The sequence below is a fragment of the Bombus terrestris genome, chromosome 7, assembly GCF_910591885.1.
Source record: "Bombus terrestris chromosome 7, iyBomTerr1.2, whole genome shotgun sequence".
NCBI lineage: Eukaryota > Metazoa > Arthropoda > Insecta > Hymenoptera > Apidae > Bombus > Bombus terrestris.
In genome coordinates, this window is record NC_063275.1 from 3,062,588 (window position 1) to 3,083,559 (window position 20,972).

The 20,972-nt window shown below is 36.0% G+C and overlaps 1 protein-coding gene and 2 long non-coding RNA genes across 10 annotated transcripts in view; 1 reads left to right on the plus strand and 2 right to left on the minus strand.

Annotated features, from left to right (window-relative positions):
• The window catches only part of LOC100652118 (protein Wnt-1), a 77,813-nt gene that overhangs the window by 19,925 nt on the left and 36,916 nt on the right, over positions 1-20,972 (minus strand). Inside the window, exon 1 of one of the 4 annotated variants that reach the window (XM_048407494.1) lies at positions 11,477-11,648. The exons of the other annotated variants lie outside the window; for them this stretch is intronic. Within the exon in view, the coding sequence (XP_048263451.1) occupies positions 11,477-11,511 (35 nt within the window). The 5' untranslated portion in view covers positions 11,512-11,648. Of the gene's footprint in view, positions 1-11,476; positions 11,649-20,972 lie in introns of those variants that run through there. 4 annotated transcript variants of the gene reach the window in all.
• Positions 3,498-8,278, plus strand: LOC125385436. Of its 5 annotated transcripts, XR_007224715.1 has the most exons (5): positions 3,498-4,219; positions 4,568-4,715; positions 4,832-4,889; positions 4,964-5,429; positions 5,961-8,278. It is a non-coding gene; the product is annotated as an uncharacterized LOC125385436 (long non-coding RNA). The 5 variants fall into 5 exon arrangements; XR_007224714.1 differs by having other exon boundaries at positions 4,568-4,889; XR_007224713.1 differs by having other exon boundaries at positions 4,832-5,429.
• LOC125385435 lies at positions 16,236-19,440 on the minus strand. Its single transcript, XR_007224710.1, has 2 exons — positions 17,736-19,440; positions 16,236-17,346 (listed from the first exon to the last, which is right to left on the minus strand). It is a non-coding gene; the product is annotated as an uncharacterized LOC125385435 (long non-coding RNA).

Consider the following 20,972-nt stretch of genomic DNA (forward strand, 5'->3'; position numbering starts at 1 on the left):
ATATTTCTCCATAAATGTCCTATTAAATATTTAACTATTATACTTACGAACGGCGGTATATTTACTTGCTACAAAGGGTTTGGTTAGGGATAAAATGTTACATGAACCGGCGGCATTTTTTTCTGCGGCGTTCATCTACCGAAAAGTTCACGGCACCTGGGTGAAAGCGTACAAAGAATCAAAGAGGCGTGTACACGGTATATCTCAGAGAAAGCGTGTCGAATTTAATTCCTCGTAAAGCTCCATTAATTTACGGGTGGCCGCAAAGAGATCCAACATGTCCGATCATCCGGCTCAATTATCGAATTTATTTAATGCCGGCCACTCGTAATGAGTACCTGCGTGCAAAAACCTATATTCTGGTGCAGACGCGCGAAAATATCGTATCTTCCCTACCCCTCAATATATACCACATGTAGGGAGAACGATTGGTTGACTTTTCGCTTGCAATTAACTTTACCGAGAAAGATCAGTTCCCCGTTTTAAGGAGCGTACCTACCAGCAAACATATTCACGAATAATGCAATATCTTTGCATGATAGTAACAGGTTTGATAATAAACAAGTGAAATTTTTCAAGGGAATTGTAAAAATCATAAATTATTTTAAAATTGTAAGAGACTGTAGAAAAGAGATTCCTAACCTATTGCTTGTAACTTGTCAATATATCTATAATGTAATTTTATTAGTTGATAAATTATTATAATGTAATAGTATCAGTTAATAAAATATTGTATAAGAAAGCTTTGTATTTACTTCAGTATCAAATTTAAATAAATTTAAAAAATACAGATAAATTTTAGATTTTATATATACCAATCTAGTATAATCTGAAATAACAGCAGAGGAAGGATTAGTTACAAAAAAAGTAAATAAAAGTAAAAAAAAAGAGTCTAGAAGTTCGGAACCGTGTCTCCGCCTCTCGTTAATCGCGGCGTCGACGTCGTAAGAAGAAAAAACAGGAAATATAGGAAAAAAAAGAAAGAATAGAAGTGGTCCTGTCATTTTCTATTATTTTTCAAAGGTTGCCCCTCTTCGGAGCATAGGTAGCGGTCGTTTAGGCGGTAAATCTTAATGAGAATCGAGGGTGTGGCCTTGGCCGGGCCCGGGAACGATGATTGCAACCCCGTGGGCAACGTTTAAGGGAACGGGTCGTCGCGTCAACTTCTACACGTACGACACACGCCGAGGGAGTGACCAATTCTCGTGCGGACGCGCCTTCGAGCTTCCTTAATGCGAGTTTGAGAAGATTTTAATCTGCCCACGAACTCGATTACTCCCGAAGCGCCTGGCTACTCGGAATTACAGATGTGGTCTAAAGGGAAGATAAGTCAGTGTTGCTATTAATCCTTTGGGATAATTTATCTCTTATTTAAGTTAACCTCTTTCTCTCATACTTTTCATACTGATATTTACATTCATATCTTTGATATTTTTGCAATGCCGCGTATCTTTTCCTCTTTTGTTTCTTGAGCTAAGTGAATAATATAATAACGAGACGAGTTGATGCTTGTGCCGTCAAATGTATTTAAAAGTATTTTTAAATATATAGTACAGTGTCGTTCGCTTAAAGTCACTCGGTATAAGAATGTTCGATACTCGTACGCTAGGTAACGCTTACGTTCGCTCGATACTAATTGTCTTAAAGATCGCGTTCGTTTATTTATATTGGTCTGGGGAGTACCGGAAAGTTTAAATTCGACCTTCGGTTGACGGTTGCACGTAGCGGCGATATTGTTTTGTCCGGAGTTTGTTTATCGTTACGTTTTGTACGTCAAGACGGTGTCAATGTCCCGAGGCAAAACAACATGAGTCGATCTCGATTCACATCGTCCTCTGACTCATGTGCCGCTACAAATATATAAAATGATATTTTTTACTGTAGATAAAAAGAAATATGATTTTATTTATTGAGAAATTCAGTCAATATTTGAATTTTATTTTTCTCAATTCTATTTCCCTGCTTTCCTTACGAATTTTAACTTCGTAGAATGTTTAAAAACTCGTTTCGAATTAAGCAACCACATTTCCTAAATACATATCTTTTGATCCGTTAGCAATGTTCACCTTCTCTTTTAAGTCACCAAAAATTATACTAAGTCGATTAAGCATAATCAAAATTTCTTCCTTTGACTTCCTCAAATTTCCTCGTACCACCATTTCGAATGAAACAATCACAGCATTTCTCGAATCTCTTCCTACCGCTGATATTAATTCCCTATAAGAATTTATGCTCTCAAAAAAACCAGTACCACGTACCATCACCACGGAACCTCTTTCTAATCACCACCGTATCCTCCGCCAGCAATTTCAATCTCTAGCGCGGAAATCACATGAGTCATCTAACGAGGCTGACCGGTGCAACGGCGTAGGAGCGTTTATTATTTGTTTGCGCGCCAAACTCCTCGACTAGCTTCCATACCTATTTCGGATTTGTTTGACCACGGTCTCTTTCACTGACCTCTTCCCACCACCCTTCCACCCCCACAACGAAATCACGCTATTTAATATTTGAAGTTTTTGGAAATGGAAAAATATCTGTAACCACAATTATCGATAATTGTCATCGATATAAATATTTTTATTTAACAAAATCTGAAATAGAGTGAGCCAAAGTCCAAGTACTATTGTATGTTATACAATGTTACGAAAGATCATAAAACCCGAAATTATAGGGACGAAGGATGCGTCCTATGTGTACGTATAGTGTATTGGCATCATCGGCGAGAAGATCATCCCAGTCATTTGAAGTATCGATGTTTATGAAAAGGCTAAGCCGATGGTTAAATAGAAGATTTTATTGGTCGGCTACCCTTAAATACGTGTTAGTCGCGCAATATTGCAATCAATAGGCGGTTGGCGATATGGTTCGGGTGGCCGGTTCTTATGGGGAAAAGGTATCGATGGTTCATCGACTAACGCGGTCAAGGTTAGATAGACCAGAGACGGAGGAAGATAAATACATATACATATATACATAAATGGTTGTAGGAATGTAGATAGAGATTTTGCAAGAATCCTCGATCTAAAGAATTCTTAGAATATATTCGTGGGACGAATTTACGATGCAGTGTATACGTTACGATGTAATTTACATAGCTTGATACATAGAATTTAAAATATACTGAAACAAAGATCTAAAATTTAAGGAATATTTTAAAGAAGAAATTCTAGTGCAACTATGATTATAATGTATAAACCCATGCATGGAATTTATAATATATTAAATATAAGATTTGAAAAGTTATCAGTTTAGGGTCTAAGGAATTTTTTTCTCGAATTCTCAGATTCAGAAAACGTTGTCGTTACTTTATAAAACATTAAATAATTTTCATTGTATATTATTTAGCATAACAATTTGATACAATTTTATTAAGTATTTTCATTTCTAAATTTCACAGAAAACTCAATTGTTGTCACAAACAATAATATCAAAAATCAATGACAAAACCGAACACGTATTCCGTTTAATCGAATTCCACAGAAACAAAGCCACAAGTTTAAAAAGGATCCCTTTCCGCACAACCAACCGCAGTTGGCCACTGAAGACGATCAAAAAACCGCAAAAACTTGATCCCGCGAGAGGACTCCGTTTACCCAGACAAATCGTTCGAAATGGAATCATGGGCAAACGATACCGCGCAGGATGTCACCGTCGCGCTAGATAACCAGCGTCGAGCGGTGGGGAAGGAGGCAAAGTGAACGAATGGAGAAAAGGATGCAACAGTCGAGTGCACACTCTGTTCGGGATAAAGTCTCGCGGTGAGCTACGGATATTCGAGATGGTTAGAGAATAAAGAACCGACCAAAGGAAAAAAGTAATGGAAAAGAATGAAACTATAATTGAAAAATGAACAGGGCAAGGCAAACAGATTAACATGTATGAATAACAGATAGGTTAGATGCAACATGTATGAGCTGCAATCACGGTGCAATCTGATTTTACCATCAACGGAGTGAATCAATTGAACTGAAACCATGTAAGGGTATGTTGGAAAAGATGAAACGAAAATATGAAAAGGAGGTACATGAGACAAAATAAACAAGTTTGGTTATATTATGTTATAACTTATAATGTAACATATATATGGACTGCAATCTGCACTTGCAATTTGTTTGAATTGGAATTATATACATACATACTGACATTCATTTTTTCATTCTCTATTCGTTTTGTTTATATTGTCTACAGTCTACATTTCAGGAAGAGGATTAACATGGTAATTTTGATGATATATAGATGTGCAGCACACATATTATATACTATATCATAAAATAAATTTGTTGTATGGAGGTTATCTATGAATAAATTATGAACGTTCAGGCAAACTCAAGTTTTTCTGATCTCAATTCCAATCTCAATAGGAGAAGTGAACGCTAATTGGAGATCTGTTTCACTCTCTGAATATTACACTAAATACTTTACATTGAATATCTTTTGTACATCTTTGCACATTTAATTTTCCTGTAAATACAATAACATCAATAATATTTTACATCCTAACCTCTTCAAAAAGCCACACAACAAATCTTATAACACAATTAATTACAATACCATTTCCCAATAGGTATATTACAGATAAACTACGGATTTTTAGACTAAATTTAGAGGCATAAAAATCTGCAGACTGTATATGATCTAGAAAAATAATAAAATATCCAATGCTCTGTCCAAAGTATTCTTTACAATTTTTATTGGATGAAACAAATTTCTATGTAAGTTTCATTTCTTTAGTCCTGTTCATAAAAGCATAAAAATTATATAAAAATTCGCAGTTTAATTGTAAATAAAGTAATCAATCTCTACCTAATCTAAATTATCAATTGTTCAGGTGCGCAAGATTAGGTGATTCACCCAGAGTACAAAGAAAGGATGGAGGTGGGGTTAAGGTAAGTACATATAGGAGGAGGGAGAATAATAATTCGACAAAGCGGCGGTCGGAAAGAAAGAAATCCATATTCAGATCCGATGATGTATCCGGGGCCGCGGGAGGGCTGCTCCCCATTCAAAGGGGAGGAGGTAAAGGGAAGCAAGCCTATGGAAGAGGAAAGGAAGGAGGAAGCCGCGTGAACGTGCACTAGGTCCCACCACTACTATACTCACCTCACCCTTTTCACATCTTTCTCTGTTCGTACAGAGAGTATATGCCGCGTTTTGCCTTTATCATCGGCGGCGGCGGCAAACCCTTAGCCGCGCCACGATTATGATTCCGATTATTATGATTATGATTATGATTATGATTATTATGATTATTGTTAGGTGGAGGTATCGCGTTGCCGTCACGGGCACGTCGACCCGTGCTTTGTCCACGTGACAGCGATAGGGCCCATTTATGTCGAGAACACACACTCCACGCCGACGTTATAATGGAGGATAAATCCAGCCGAAAAGACCACAATACATACATCGTTCTGTCGTAGCATTAACCGGTAAGCTACCGGATATTATCGGTTCTATGTGGATGGTTTTATATATTTCTGTACGTACGTTTGGATGTGTATGTATATAACGTAAATTGTATAGTATAGGGAATGTAATATTTTTAGCATGGCGTGATGAAAGAAAAGTTTTAGGTTAGCCGTTCTACTTGGTATTTTAATTTTTATTTCATGCTTTTAATATTTTCATTGACAACTTTTGTTTTGCGTTTACATATCATTTTTACTATATTTTTTTGGACATCTTACAATCAACAGTTGGAAATTCCTTCTTTCAAATTCTTAATGTATTAATCAATTCTTTTTTTATCAAAGAAATATTTAATTCCGTTGAAGATTCTTAAGACATCAGTGCACTTAGCAAGAAATTCAAACTTTCAACTAGCTTTGTTGAAAACTCTTTCTGAAAAATTTCTAGAAAATCCAGATACTACTTAACAAATAATGAAACTAATAACATCTATTCCAAATTCATATCTCATGAAAAATAGAAGCCACAATTATAATATTCTTATTTTCCAGCAAAATCCACAAAAATCTCAGTTTCGTCCAGAAAGCGAAAAACGCACCAAACTTCCAAGCGTGAATGTATAGAGCGGTTAAAAATCCTATTCTAAAAATTCCGAGAAAATCAGCCTTCTAGAAACCATTCCTACATGAAGAAACACTCTACACCACTCGAACCAGTTCGATAACCTAACCCGGCTCCTCTCGCCATACCTATACAACCCTCTCCTTCACTCGTCGCTGACGAACAACCTCGTCTACTTCATCTTCAAAGAGACAACAAGCTCACTCTTCGATAGGCTGTTACTGCTAGACGGAAAAACTGTAATCGGATCCGTTTCAAGCAGAAGGAGCAGGAAACACGAAGAGGAGTTTCGAAAAGACGTCGCAAAGAGAACTGGAACCGCTACCGACGATGATCAGACAACATCTATCGTCGACGCGGTCGTAAACCGACGATACCAGACGAAAAGTCGACCGTTCGTCAGGTTGTCTGGCTAAGATTCGCTGCCGTGGTTCCGTTTACGAATCCACAGAAAGGAACGTAGATAAATACTCATGGGCGGCTCTTAAAGTTTTACGACCGTGCCACGGTTCTACGTTTGCTCGCTCTATTTGGCTAACGACAATTCTGATCTGCATTTCCTCAAACCGAAACTATCCTTATCGCCCTCTGAGATTTCTCGTGGCATCTGGTGAATCGCGCGTGGAATGCGCTTGGCAACGCTTCCGCGTGTCTTTTGGCCGTTTTATTGATGGTGTACAACAAGTACTACACAGGATTATGCAATTTTGTATTTATAGAAATTCGGATATAAGGTAGTTTTAGTACGCGATGCAGTGTTTCAAGAATCTGCAAAGAAAATTTTTCGGTGAAATTAGAATACAGAATCCCTTGTTTTTCAATGTCTTGGAACGTATGTTTTAAGAATATTCAGATAAAATTGTGTTTCAAGAATCTGCAAAGAAAATTTTTGGGTGAAATTAGAATACAGAATCCCTTGTTTTTCTAATGTCTTGGAACGTATGTTTTAAGAATATTCAGATAAAATTGTGTTTCAAGAATCTGCAAAAAAAATTTTTGGGTGAAATTAGAATACAGAATCCCTTGTTTTTCTAATGTCTTGGAACGTATGTTTTAAGAATATTCAGATAAAATTGTGTTTCAAGAATCTGCAAAGAAAATTTTTGGGTGAAATTAGAATACAGAATCCCTTGTTTTTCTAATGTCTTGGAACGTATGTTTTAAGAATATAGGAGATTTTTAATTAACGTTTTAAGCTTAAATATTTAAAGAATTTTTAAAAAAGACTCGTGGAAGAATTAGGGGAAATATGGTTTCTCTTTACTTTCTGTTATTTCCTCCTTGTTCATTTCTTAAACTAGGTAAACTAGACAAGTGAAATTTTGTATCGTTAACGATCAGGTGGGCTGTTTAAAACAATCCAGACAATGCTGAGCATTTCTGAGCGTAACAAATGAGACATTTTTATTAAGCGATGCTTCAGAAGCGTTCACAGAAAGCTTTGAATAGAATTAAAATATAGGATCTTTCCTTATCGATATCTTGAGCTGTATTTTCAAGATTGTCAAAGGAAATTTTAAATATAACTTTTGAAGAAGACTTCCGGGGAACTTGAAAGAAATCTGGTACTTTTATTTTAAATGAAACTTTTCCACAGAATTGAAAGCGATATAGAATTTCTTAATCAATGGATATTTTTAAATGAATCTTCCCTCAAGACAAACTGAAAAATTCCTGCACAACTTCTACTTTCATATTTAATTCTTCTATAAAACGTCTAGACGTAATAGAACCAGGAACTTCTGCGACTTTCTGAATGCTTCGTCCCCCAATCATTTCATCCCATCTCCTACTGTACGTGTCATCGTCGATCAGGATTAATTAGCCGGAAGGAAAGACACGGATTGTGATTCCTCTATGAACATAGAGCACGGTGCTCGTGCGCATTCAACGAGAGGAAACTTCACCTCGATGTTCCCGCCGCGATCTAATGGTCACCCTTCGGGCAGAGTTTTGGCCCGGGGGTCATCCCCTTTTTTCGCCGTGAAAGTCACGAGGGGGCCACTTTGGATAGAATGAGATACGAACGAGGAACGTTGCATAAGTATAATGCTGGCAGAGAAAAGGGGGATGTTCGGTAATCGATACTAATTAGGACGAGCTAAAGTTTCGGTTGTGAGAGGAACAGCGGCTCTCTTATAGTATTTGTATATACGTACATATATGTACGCATAATTATACACAGTGGTTAATTATTATCCACTGAAAAGATTCTTTTGATTTTTTATTAATATGTTATTCATTAGTACGTGAGTATTTGTATATACGTACATATATGTACGCATAATTATACACAGTGGTTAATTATTATCCACTGAAAAGATTCTTTTGATTTTTTATTAATATGTTATTCATTAGTACGTGAGATAATGGTCCTTAAAGAATATTATTTTAGGAATTGTTATACAATATATGTAATATAATGAATAATAGTAATTTGTGATAATAATTTTCATCCCTTAAGAGTCCGTCAATACTATTTTTAGAATTATTGTTTGAATTCTTAAAGATTGAAAGACATGTTCATTGTTAAACTGAGGACTTATATATTTATGTATTAAATAACTCAGGTTTATGTATTTAAATATGCAAATTAAATATGTACAAATGTACAGGGTATATGCAATATGTAAAAGTACAGAATATATGTAAAATTGAGTATTTATTATAATATATAAAGGTTGAAAGAAATTCTTATTTAAGTTTCACTTCTTTAATCGTATCCAGAGAAGTATAAAATTGTATGAATATTTATAATCTATCTCTAGTATGTATTAATATTTCACTCTACAAAGAGAAGAATGATACCTACAAGAAATTACAAGAAAGATGATATATTCCTGATAGCCAAAATATTAGGTCGTCCGAAAAGTTTCTTTCGTTTTAGAAGGAAATAATGGATGCACAATATTTTCCGTTTTATATTATTTTATCGAATTACGTATGATCCATTTTGTTCTATCAAAATAAAGATCACAACGCTCGACAGATTAGGTTTCATGTTCGTATAAAGATGCGTCGTTGTAACAGACGTGCCTAACCTAACAGAAAAGGGAAAAAGAGAAAAAGAATAGAACAAGAATTCTTCTATTCTTTTTAACCATACCTAGAGCTATCGATAGGTTAAGCTTCTAGAGCATGTACTCTAATGGGTTGCACATAAATCATTCGAGACAATAAAAATTATCACCGAATAGGTGTCCCGAGGGTCTGCTTACAATGTTTCGACGGAAAGGGTTCTCGAAATAATGGGGACGTCATAAAACTTATCTCACCTAACCATGGATATGAGCAGCTTATCGTTTAACTCTTGTTCTCCTTCCCTCGTACCTTTTCTATGAAAATTCCATTTCATCATTTTTCACCTTTCGTCGCGATAATCTTTAGTAAAAAAACTATATTACCTTGAAATTGTAGAACGATTTAGATTTTTTCTTCGAAAAGGAAAATTAATTATAATCTTTCTATTGAACAGAGAATGCAATGAATTTTTAATTTTAATTTCTACTTTTCTGTCTTGTATTAAATTAAAAAAATAAACTGCTACAGGAAATTTGCAATTGCAAAATGGTTGAACAAATCTATCGAACAGAGAATGCATTGAATTTTTAATTTTAATTTCTACTTTTCTGTCTTTTTAATTTCAATTTTCGTGCTGGAAATTAAAAAAATAAACTGCTACAGGAAATTTGCAATTGCAAAATGGTTGAACAAATCTATCGAACAGAGAATGTGTTGAATTTTTAATTTTAATTTCTACTTTTCTGTCTTTTCAATTTCAATTTTTGTGTTGAAAATTTAAAAAATAAACTGCAGCTGGAAATTTGCAATTGCAAAATAATTGAACAAATCTATCGAACAGAGAATGTATTAAATTCTTAATTTTAATTTTTACTTTTCTGTCTTTTCAATTTCAATTTTTGTGCTGGAAATTAAAAAAATAAACTGCTACAGGAAATTTGCAATTGCAAAATGGTTGAACAAATCTATCGAACAGAGAATGTGTTGAATTTTTAATTTTAATTTCTACTTTTCTGTCTTTTCAATTTCAATTTTTGTGTTGAAAATTTAAAAAATAAACTGCAGCTGGAAATTTGCAATTGCAAAATAATTGAACAAATCTATCGAACAGAGAATGTATTAAATTCTTAATTTTAATTTTTACTTTTCTGTCTTTTCAATTTCAATTTTTGTGCTGGAAATTAAAAAAATAAACTGCAACAGGAAATTTGCAATTTCAAAATGGTTGAACAAATCTATCGAACAGAGAATGTGTTGAATTTTTAATTTTAATTTCTACTTTTCTGTCTTTTCAATTTCAATTTTTGTGCTGGAAATTAAAAAAATAAACTGCTGCAGGAAATTTGCAATTGCAAAATAATTGAACAAAATCGAACGTACAATATCGGCCCATGAAATTCAAATTTGCAAAGGTAACATTCAAAAATCGTTCTACGTACATGTCTATGTATAAAGAAGAGAAGGCGAGTTACGAGGAATTCAGCGAGTGACTTCAACGTGTTTCAGCGGGTAAAACATTCCGGATATCGCGGGCTCGTCGTTCGATTTCCGGTCAGCTAATTTTCTTTCAAAAGGAAAACAAGTCAGCTTGATAGTTTGAGCACGTAGAATCTAACAAGATATAGGCGGAGGAATTAGCTCTAACAAGATTAAAGCTTTTAAACGGAACGCGCGCAGTAGCTCCGCACAAGATTAACCGCGAAAGAGTAGGCCGAGAGAGTTATAGATATTGCATTCGATACCCTCTCCTATCTTTGCCATGATATTTGTCTTTTTACAACGACTACCTTTTTACGTTAGATAAAATCTTGCATTAAATATGTTGAAATAGCAACGTGAGTTCGTGCTCGCCCTCTACATGCGGATGCGCTAGTTACAAAAGGCAGTAACTAGAAGATTGTTCTAGAACCAATCAATAGATTCGATCGATAGTTCTAGATACTTTTTTGTTTCCCCTTTTTCCCTAGTCTGTAAGCGCGTGCAATAAAGGTTTTTTCGGCTCAGAACGGTGGCGATAGATTTATCCGCGAAACATAGTAATAACTAATGTGATCCTACCTCTGAACATAAAAATAACAACAAAATATAAAGCACGTCTCGCTCAAATCGAATATCTAAATTACCTTTATTGCTGTTGAAGATAAAAAATAATGACTAGGAGAAATTTATATAGTTCCAGGACGTGTGCAATACATTTATTGATGATGAAAAAAATGTTTCCTCAGAGTCATGCTAGAAGTCAAGATCATCGACGTTCATTCATCTTGGAACAGACTAATATTGCCTTTATGTAGGTTATGTGAAAAATCTTTTTCCAAGTAAATGTATATATACAAAATTGCACAATAAATACGTTAATACGTTCATACGTAATCGACACATTATACCGTGTTCTAATTTCTACGAATAGCCTTTAACGCGTTACCTGCTGTGAAAAGTACAACGTGATGCACGATACATATTTGAGGAATCAACGCGTTGAAAATCCCAAAAAGAAGTCGCAGCGCAAAGAATTCCATTGCTTCAAAAATGAAACACTTGGCCATCCCTCTTTGCTATGCCCCATCAGCTACCAATTTGCTCGCGTTTATTAGATCCACACGGAACGCAACTCATCCCCTCCCACTTCACAAGCACGGTGCGTCTTCGCTAAATCCTCCCCACTCCTTCTCAAGGCAGCACACGCGAGCCTAACGAATCGTAAGTTGCGCTCGATAATCGATAACCTCTCACCAGCGTTACTCGTTACATTCCCTCATTCCACGAACATTCCCCTGTCTCTCGTCTTTCAACTTCCTACACGTCTTTTCTACGGCATAAACCAGCGGTTCTTAATCCTTTGTGTACCACGGATCATTAAATAATTTTTCGTTATCGCGGATCCTCATGACTAAAATCAACACGTAGATCCGTAATGCGCCTCAAACGTGTATATCTAAAACATTCATCAACTGCTCATCAATAAGCTTCAAATTTGGAGAGAAGTGATTTATTATAAATAGACTGCAGATTTTATGCATTTTTATATCTTTATGAGCATAACTAAAGGAATGGAACGTAAATACAAATGTTTCATGTTTAAATATCATAATAAATATTCTACCTTAAATATTTCATATACTTTCGCATATTATATGCGCTGTGCGCATTTTTGTACCGTCAAGTATCTCATAAATGCATAAAAATTCACAGTCTAATTATAAATAAATAAAAACGTAAATAATTATTCCTTATTCGAAAAATGACTAGTTCCGCGTGTGAGGAATTCGCAGCACACCGGAGATGTTTCGCGGATGACAGGTTAAGAACCACTGCCATAAACCATAACGACACGTGATCCTCCGTCGTTCCCATTGTCGCGGTCGAACGGTTAAAAACGTTTCCCGCGTAACGAGACCAGAGGTCGATAGAGTGAAAAAAGAAAGAGGAGGAAGAAGAAAACTGTGGAGAAAGAGCCAGAATATAAGAGAGACGATGGTGAAGCGGAGAAGGGAATAATCCGGCTTTCAACCGGTGCTTTCAAGAATTTAACGTTCCAGAAAGATTACACAACAAAACGGATAGGTTAGGGGGAGGGAGTAGGGGTTGATAGTGAAAGAGTGGGGAGAAGTGCAAGAAGAAAAAGAATGGTGGATTACGTCACGAACTCTTCTGTATACTCGTCGATCGTATGTAGTTGGTACGCGAACCGATGTATCGGCTCTTCTCGAGGGGATCGGCGAATCATTTACCGGGTTGCTTAAAACAAGGCCAATCTTAATTAGGGGATGCACCGGCGGATACATTCCCATGGGATCCCCATTGTTCCCTCCCTTTTTGCACCGTTCTGCGGTGCGGTGCACGCCAGAGAGAGAACACCGTCTACGCGGATGTGGTGCGTCTAAAGGTGCACGCCCCCGTGCCCCTGGGATATCAAGTAGAGTACTACCGGTCTCCTCCGGCGTTTACCATGGAACAGAATTCCTTGGATCGACGGTGGATCCTATATGCGCGCAATGCGCATGCGCGTGGGCGAGTGACATTAATATGTTTTCACGTGATAATAAAAGTTATCGTGTTTACTATTATGGTAAAGTTTGACATAATCACATTTAGTTAGCCTTAATTAATTTATATTTTAATTATAATATACTTTAACGTTATATCTTAATTTAATAGAAATACGACAATGTAGTCTGAAGTTTTAAATGAATTTGAATCCCAAAAGCTTTTGAAAGTAATTTATTGATTATGAATCAATCCAGAGGAAATGTCAATGAAAGGATTGATACCTAACTTGTCACCGGCAGTTCTAGTATTAAATTGAGTGTCGCAGTGAAAAGATACTCATTATTCATTGTGTATTGACTTGTAAATAACATAGATTACAACCTAGCTTGATAACTCATACGTTTTTTGATAAACAGAAATAAATGCTACAATTTCCAAGTGATACATACTTATTATTCATTATATATTGACTAGCAATTAAAATAAATTGCAATCTAGCATGATAAATAACGCCTATAATTTCCAAGTGATATAGTATTAATTTGACGACTACGCGTTTCACGCGTGAGCGCTGCTTAACAGCCCGATAACCTGAACCAACAACTCACTGTGTTTTCATCTGATTGCTATACTCCATCAGTTCTAGCAGCGCTGACCAAACCTTACCGACCAAACAGATTGACTTAAAATTGAAAACGAGCTAAGATATCAATACCAATATAGAAGGGACGTATTCTTCATAGGTTATGTAGTATTTTGATGCATCAAGACATGATGTATATAGCTAACACGTTATAACAACGGAGATTGAGTGGGGAAAGCCCCAATACGCGCATCAAATGAATGCACAGACCTGTTGTAACATCACTGACGATTCGCTTGTCGTCAACACCGGCGAAATCAGCGCGTGTTTGTTTTCTCAGAAAACAGTGGAAATAAACAACGATGGATAATTTAATTACATGTTCCTAGCGATCATGGAGTGGCTACGCAAACATGAAACCCGGCCAGATTAAATATATCCGCGTGCGTGATTGGCAAACACGTTGTGTAACGTGATATTCAACACGGTGGAACGATGATGACCAGTTGAAACAATGAACTTCGCTCTTTTTCGACATTTATGTGGGGTTGTTTGTGGAACTATATAAATATTGTGAATATTGTTCCATCGAAGTTGAAATAATTCTGATGCTTGTTATTGCAGGAGTTTGTTTTGTGATGGAGAGTATTTAATTGAGTTCGAGGAGATTATTGATAGTAAAAATTAAGTATGGTGCGTTTAATGAAAAGGTATTTTTACTGGAATATTTTTTGACAAAGTTTTAAGTAATTATTATTATAACGCTATAACTACAATAGGGAAATATATATTATAGCGAAAATATTTTTAGTAAATCTCGAGGTAACAAATAAAATCACTAGACTTTCCATTAATTTATTAGGAGATAGCATTCTTTAAAATTCCTTAATAGATTTATTTTTAATATGCAAGAACGTTAGTAGATTATTCAATTTGTTGTACTAAATGTCTTCTTTAAATAACAAAATAAATAGATCTGTGCAAGAAGGCAAGAATATCTAAATGCTCGATGAAACAAAAAGATTCGCAGTCAGCAACATTTTAAATCAGTGATTTCATTTCAAAAGCGGCCAAAGAACAAAAGCATTCACTACACGCTTCATTTTCTTCACCGTACCTTCCTACTACTGTCCCGCCCCTGGCCGGATTTTTCATTTCTTAAAAGCCTGCCTATCTCTATCCCTCATCGTACAATCTAAATTAAAACTATCTGGGACAACAGCACAAAAACCTGCCAATATAACTACATATCAATACCATTTTCTCCACCTTCCACCCCCCCCCTCCTCTCAACTCAGTGAAACAATTCCACCAGTTAAATGACACCAATGAATCGTAATAAACAGCAATGGGAAATCATACATTGCTAAATCACAAATTCAGTGATGAAGGGAACAATTTTCATATTTTATTTCATATTTCCTTTTTAAATTTTGTACAATTTTTCCCTTAGCTTATTTAAATTTATATTTTAACCAATTTCTAGTAATCTTCTGTCATGATGAACCAAATAAATAAATTTTATCATTAACAGAAATATAGGTTATGAAAAGTTATTTTATATTTAGTTATTGGGAAATTATTTGCTGTTTAAGACTATAAAAACAATTTTGTTCTCAGTTGCACAAACCTAAAATGATTATTATTTTATATTAGTTACTGGAATTTTTGTAAACATAGATAATATGAAAAATCTACTACTACTACTACTGCTATTAATCTACTACTATTTTGCATTCTAAATACTAAGCTCCCTTTCAAAATCTCTGGTAACTAATATTACTTGAAAAAAATAAAAATAACGATAACAATTCATAAATTCAAGGACTACCATTTTATACGTCAATTTCCCATCAGTAATTATAAATATATATTAAATGTAAATAATATAACTAACCTTTACTTCTATTTTTTAATCCAATTAAAAAATCTCACTGACATCACTGGTAACCAAAACAGTAATAATAATATTAATAACTCGTATAAATTGGAGATTCCATATTTCCTCATGTACCGTCATGTCCACCCTCTCCCCGCTAGGACCCACTCATCGGTATAGACAGCACGGTGGTGCGCGAAAACAGTCAGTGTTGGTTCAGGCGTTGGTTTTGCGGCGGGTTAAGGCTCGTTCACGCGTGAAACAAGGAGTCCTGGCCTGGGATCTTAACGCTCGGTTTGACAAACGTTCTCGTTGCTTGCATTAGCATATTGCGATTTACATTTCCCTGTATTATCGACCCCTAACCATTCACGTTGTTTTGTTCAGCCTCTGTATCTATCCGTTTCACTCTGCCCCCTCCCTTTCTCTCCTGCTTTGAATTTCGTGTATTTCGCCTAAAGCAAATAAGAATAGACGAATTGCGTGAAATAAAGGACGTTATGATTTTGGTATAACACCGAGTTGATGGAAGAAGAGGCATGCGACGCAAACGATACCGAACGTCTATCACCGTCTATCCATAACTTGATTCAATTTAGCTGAATCGGTTTATGGTTAATTCATGGCCGGGGGAAAGGCTAAATATTATGGGGAGAACCATTTGAAGAGTTATTGATGGAGAAATCAGGAGAAGTCAGTGTTTGGGAAATTGAAGAAAATTGAGATTATCGATATGGTGTTTTTATTTCCTTTCCTTTTTATTCATTTTAGCTGAACTGAGCCATCTTGCAGAACTGAGATAATATTATTAATGAAACTTTACAAGGTAAGAGTACTAATAAGGTACTAACAATGCATAATAATAGCAAGTTTGGTAATAAAACAAATGAAATAATATATGCAAATTTTACAAATTAGAGGTTATATTCCACAAAATTGACAGTAAATAAGATAGGAGTCCGTACCAATGAGTTTGATAAATGATTTAATTGAATTGATGAAATTGAAAATAACACTCATCATCGATTTCTTATTAGACTTTGAAATTCTACTTCGCTTATTCTTTCGTCACATTAGACCCTAGACATATTTACTAATCGACTTCTAATTTCTTAATGAATAGTTTACAATGAAATTGAAAATTTACTATCAATGTTTGATTAAACCTGAAAATTCTATGAATTTCACTTTCTTCACTCTCACTTCACTTCTGACACAATTCAATAATCAAATCGTAATTTATTAATTATTAGTCTATATCAGCAAGTAAGAAAATTTTGTCAATAAAAACGAACAGTAAAACTGTCGCGCCCTCAATCGTGAAAGAATAGAACTCATAAAGGGAGGACCCGGAAACTATCGCAATACAAACACCCGTTGGCTGATCATCATACAATGTTGCAGCTGATTACGGGCAACCACGCGTGTCTGTACAGCAAATCACGCTTCTACACTCTCTATACACTCTGTCAATGGCATCCTTTTCCGTGAGTAGGTGGTTACAGAGGAGACCATAAGGATTACCGTGAATCCCGAACCAACGAAACAAGTATGTATTCGAGATAGCAGAAAATGCTACTCCCGTGTAACAAGGAATTCGAGATAAGTGGCAATATTAAAATCATGCTGCGAATCCATCTTGCGCCTGTGTACCTTCCGTTCGATTCGCTTTAGGGATCGCGATTCCGTTAGACTTCCTGCCGGCTAAAGGCCACTCGAGTGTTTCGGGGTCAATAGTCGAATTTCCTCGAGGGGAATTACTTTCTACGATGGTTTCTTTCTCTTTGTATGGCACTTAGAACCTTCGTGTGAAGTGGCATGCTTGTCTTATATCTACTGCTATCTGAAATATATGTAGTTTTGTCTCTTTTAATTTTGAGGTTATAATGTTTAAGTCCGATTATATTTTACATCTTGGAATTATTAGATAGCAGAAATTCTTGCTTGCAAGCAATATTAAGTAATAATAATGAAGTTTACGTTATATTGATTTATTGCTACAGTCCTGATATAATAATAGATTCTAGATCTGATCCTAATCTTACCTTTTACGAATCACATTATTAATTTAGAATATTAGTACTAATAAAAAAAATATCTAATTTCCAAATTATACGATACGTAATTAATAATATTTGGATTTATCTTAAAACAAATGTTTATAATACATATTCAACAATTTACAAGACTATATCGAGCAATCGAAACCAGTCGTTCCCAAGTTCTACTCACCAAACACATCCTTCACTTCTAATCTACCTATACACCTCCAAAAAGAGCCAAATACGTATTACTTTCTGAGAAGACATAATTCATAAGTGGTTGAAGCGGAAACGAGCACTGGATTATCCCGTATAAATTCATCCGGCAATGGCCTGATAAAGAATGCGCCCGCCTATATATAACCTGTGCGAAACGATCACCGAAAGCCAAAGGCGGATCGTTGGGTCCGTTGGCAAAATGGATGAGAAAACAGTGGGCAGAGGGCGCCGCGTGCTCGTGGACAAACCACGACGGGAGGGGCCACGCGTGTGGGCGGCATGGCGGGTGTCGACGAAGGCATCGGAAGCGCGATTTATCGCGCGCGCACTCCGTGAAGAAAGAGTCGTTCTGCTGGTGGTCGTTAATTCTTGTCGCACGTGTCCCACTGCTTTGATCACGCGAGTATGCTAATTGCCGTCCGACGCCCACTCGCCGCCAAGGCATGGGACATTGCAGAGAACCAACAGGAAGAAGAGGAAGAAGAAGAGGATGAAGGGCGGAAAAGAAGATCGAGGTACTGCAAAGAGGAAAAGGAAGAAGAAAAATTAGAGGAAGAGAAGAGACTTTGACTTGGTCGAGTGGATGGGTTTGTCGCTCTCCACCGGCATGTACACTCTGTTGGCACATGCGCGAGCACCGGCCCCGAGACACCGAGACTACACGCCGAGAAGCGTGCATGGGATAATCGGGTTGTCTTGACTTCTTGTCGCAGATCCTCTTCGACACGTAGATTCGTTTCAGGGAGGGGGCACCGAATGAATACGCTGAATCGCTTTGATGGCTGGTTCCAGTATAAAGATAGATTTTTATAGAGGTGATTAGAATGAAGGCTTGAATAAAGAGCAGGGTTTGGCATGATAAATGGGAGGAATATTACATTTTACGTTGCTGCAGGAAGTTCGATATAGTTTGAGATTAGAAAAAGGGTTATAGTAAATAAATCCTGATTCGTCATGCTGCTCTAAGTGTAGAGTATGTATAGAAAAATGAATTTATTTTAAAGCAATTCGAGGTCGATGTAGTTGTTGACGTGATTAGTTGGTATATTAAGATTGTCTTTATAAAGAAATTTAAGATAAAGGAAGAATTGAATTTTAAATATATATGTTTGGGAATTAAATGCTGGAAGGGATAACAGATTCCATTATCGAAAACGCTGTTTAAATTTGAAGAGTAAATTACAGTAGATAAGACAGATTACAAACATCGTGTTAGAGTCACACCTGCAGTGACTTTATTCGAAAGCAAATTGTAAACTTTCGATAGAAACGTTCCAGAGAAACGAGATTCGATTACCTAAACCCGAACTTGATCAAATATCATACACGTTATCAAAATTTACAGAAAATAATCCAATTCCCAAAACCGTATTTTATCTCAGAAACTCACAAATTCCGACATATCTAATTTCATAGAAACACGACTTGTAGAAAAGTACACAAAATTCAATAGTATATGCAATAGTTACACAATCTACACTTTCGAATTCAATTCTTTCCCACAAAAACCTTCCATTTTATATTACAGCTTCTATGAAAACACGTAACACACCAAAGCGATTCTCAACAAGGAAACAAAGTATACCAGTGGTTTTCCAAGCGGGCGGTGAGAGCGGCGGTGCACGCGCCGCTTGCAGAAACGTTTCGTAAATTCGAGGAACGGCTGGAAAGAAGTGGCCGCGGCACAAAGCGTGCCGACACGACCGGGCCCGTTTGCCCCGCGGAGGTAATTGTCTTCTTGGCCGCACGAGAGCGCACGTATTCCGCGAGTAAATACACACCGAGAGGCTGGCTTACGTATAGCGTTCTCACGGGACGGAGAATAAATACCATGGCCCGGTCTGTTACCGACTTTTCGTTTCCTGGATACGGTCTGCTGGAACATTTCTCTCGATCGCGATCATCGATCCTCGATATAGGAATTATAGGTTATAGTGGACGGAAAGAATGTTTGTAGCTCCTCTCTATGGATAAAATTACTACTAATAATAAAGAGAAACTTTTGAGTCATTATAAGTAAAACATACTATTTTAAGTACTTAAAAATGACATGAAATATCATAGAGATTTAGAGAAAATTACATAACCTATCATACGGATATAAAAAAATTGCAATGTAAGTAATAAACAGAACATTATATAAAGATGATTGTTGAGGTTGGAAAGTTTGTTCGAAACGGTACGTGTCTATTTTTCTCTTCGATCCCCAGCACAGACCGTAGAACCCGTCGAAAATTTATCGAGCGCGGCTGTAGAACTTCTTTTCATGATTATTCTCAGCATAACGTGCCACATCTCTCTTTGATCCTTCGTGACATATAAATCGGAAAGAACACACACCGCCGAATATTTATGATATTCGAACGAGCAATTCTTTTTTAACTTAAAGAAGACTTACCCTAATAAAACCTGAGTTTTAAAAAGCAGATCGTCTGTACGTATTGATTTTTTTTTTTTTTTTTTTCAGTAGATCGGAAAGATGAAATATAATTTTTTCCATGAAACCTAGCTTTAACGGACTTTTTGGAATTTATTTATTTTATTTCTTCTGCTATACGTAAATTCTTTCTGTACGTTTTTTAATTAATTATCATTAATTACAATAAATTCTTATTCTAAAACACTTTACACTACCACTATCTTCTTTTAATTCGAGATCGACGATCATATAATCTTGATTAAATAGTTGAGTTTAAAATGTTTAAAAAGCCGATTAACGAACTGGGGTACAAAAACTAGGAAGAAGAATGTTATCTGTCCCTAATTTATCAGACGGACTTGTTATCCTTGAGATTCAAGTCTGACAGGCTTGTGATTTTTGTGTGGTGCGAACGAAAATTGAAAGTACGGTTTTCTGGTTGTGTACATGCGCCTATACTCACATTAACTTCACTATTTCCGTACGAGTTCGCAAAACGTTCTGTTATGTGTGTTCTTAAATAACGGCAGTTTCTAAAACAAGACGATGTGTGCTAGAATTACATATCTAATTCTTCAACACATTTCAGAATCCGAATCTTGTCCTAATTACTAAATTGCCCTATTTAACCTAATCGAGTACTCATATTTTTTTTAACTAATTAGGTATACAAGAATCATAGACTGTAAATATGTATCAATACTGTACCAATACTCCAAACTACTTAGATTGAAGCACTCAACATGTTTAAGTGCTCAAAGTACTAAGTGGTCGAGTGTACAACGTCCA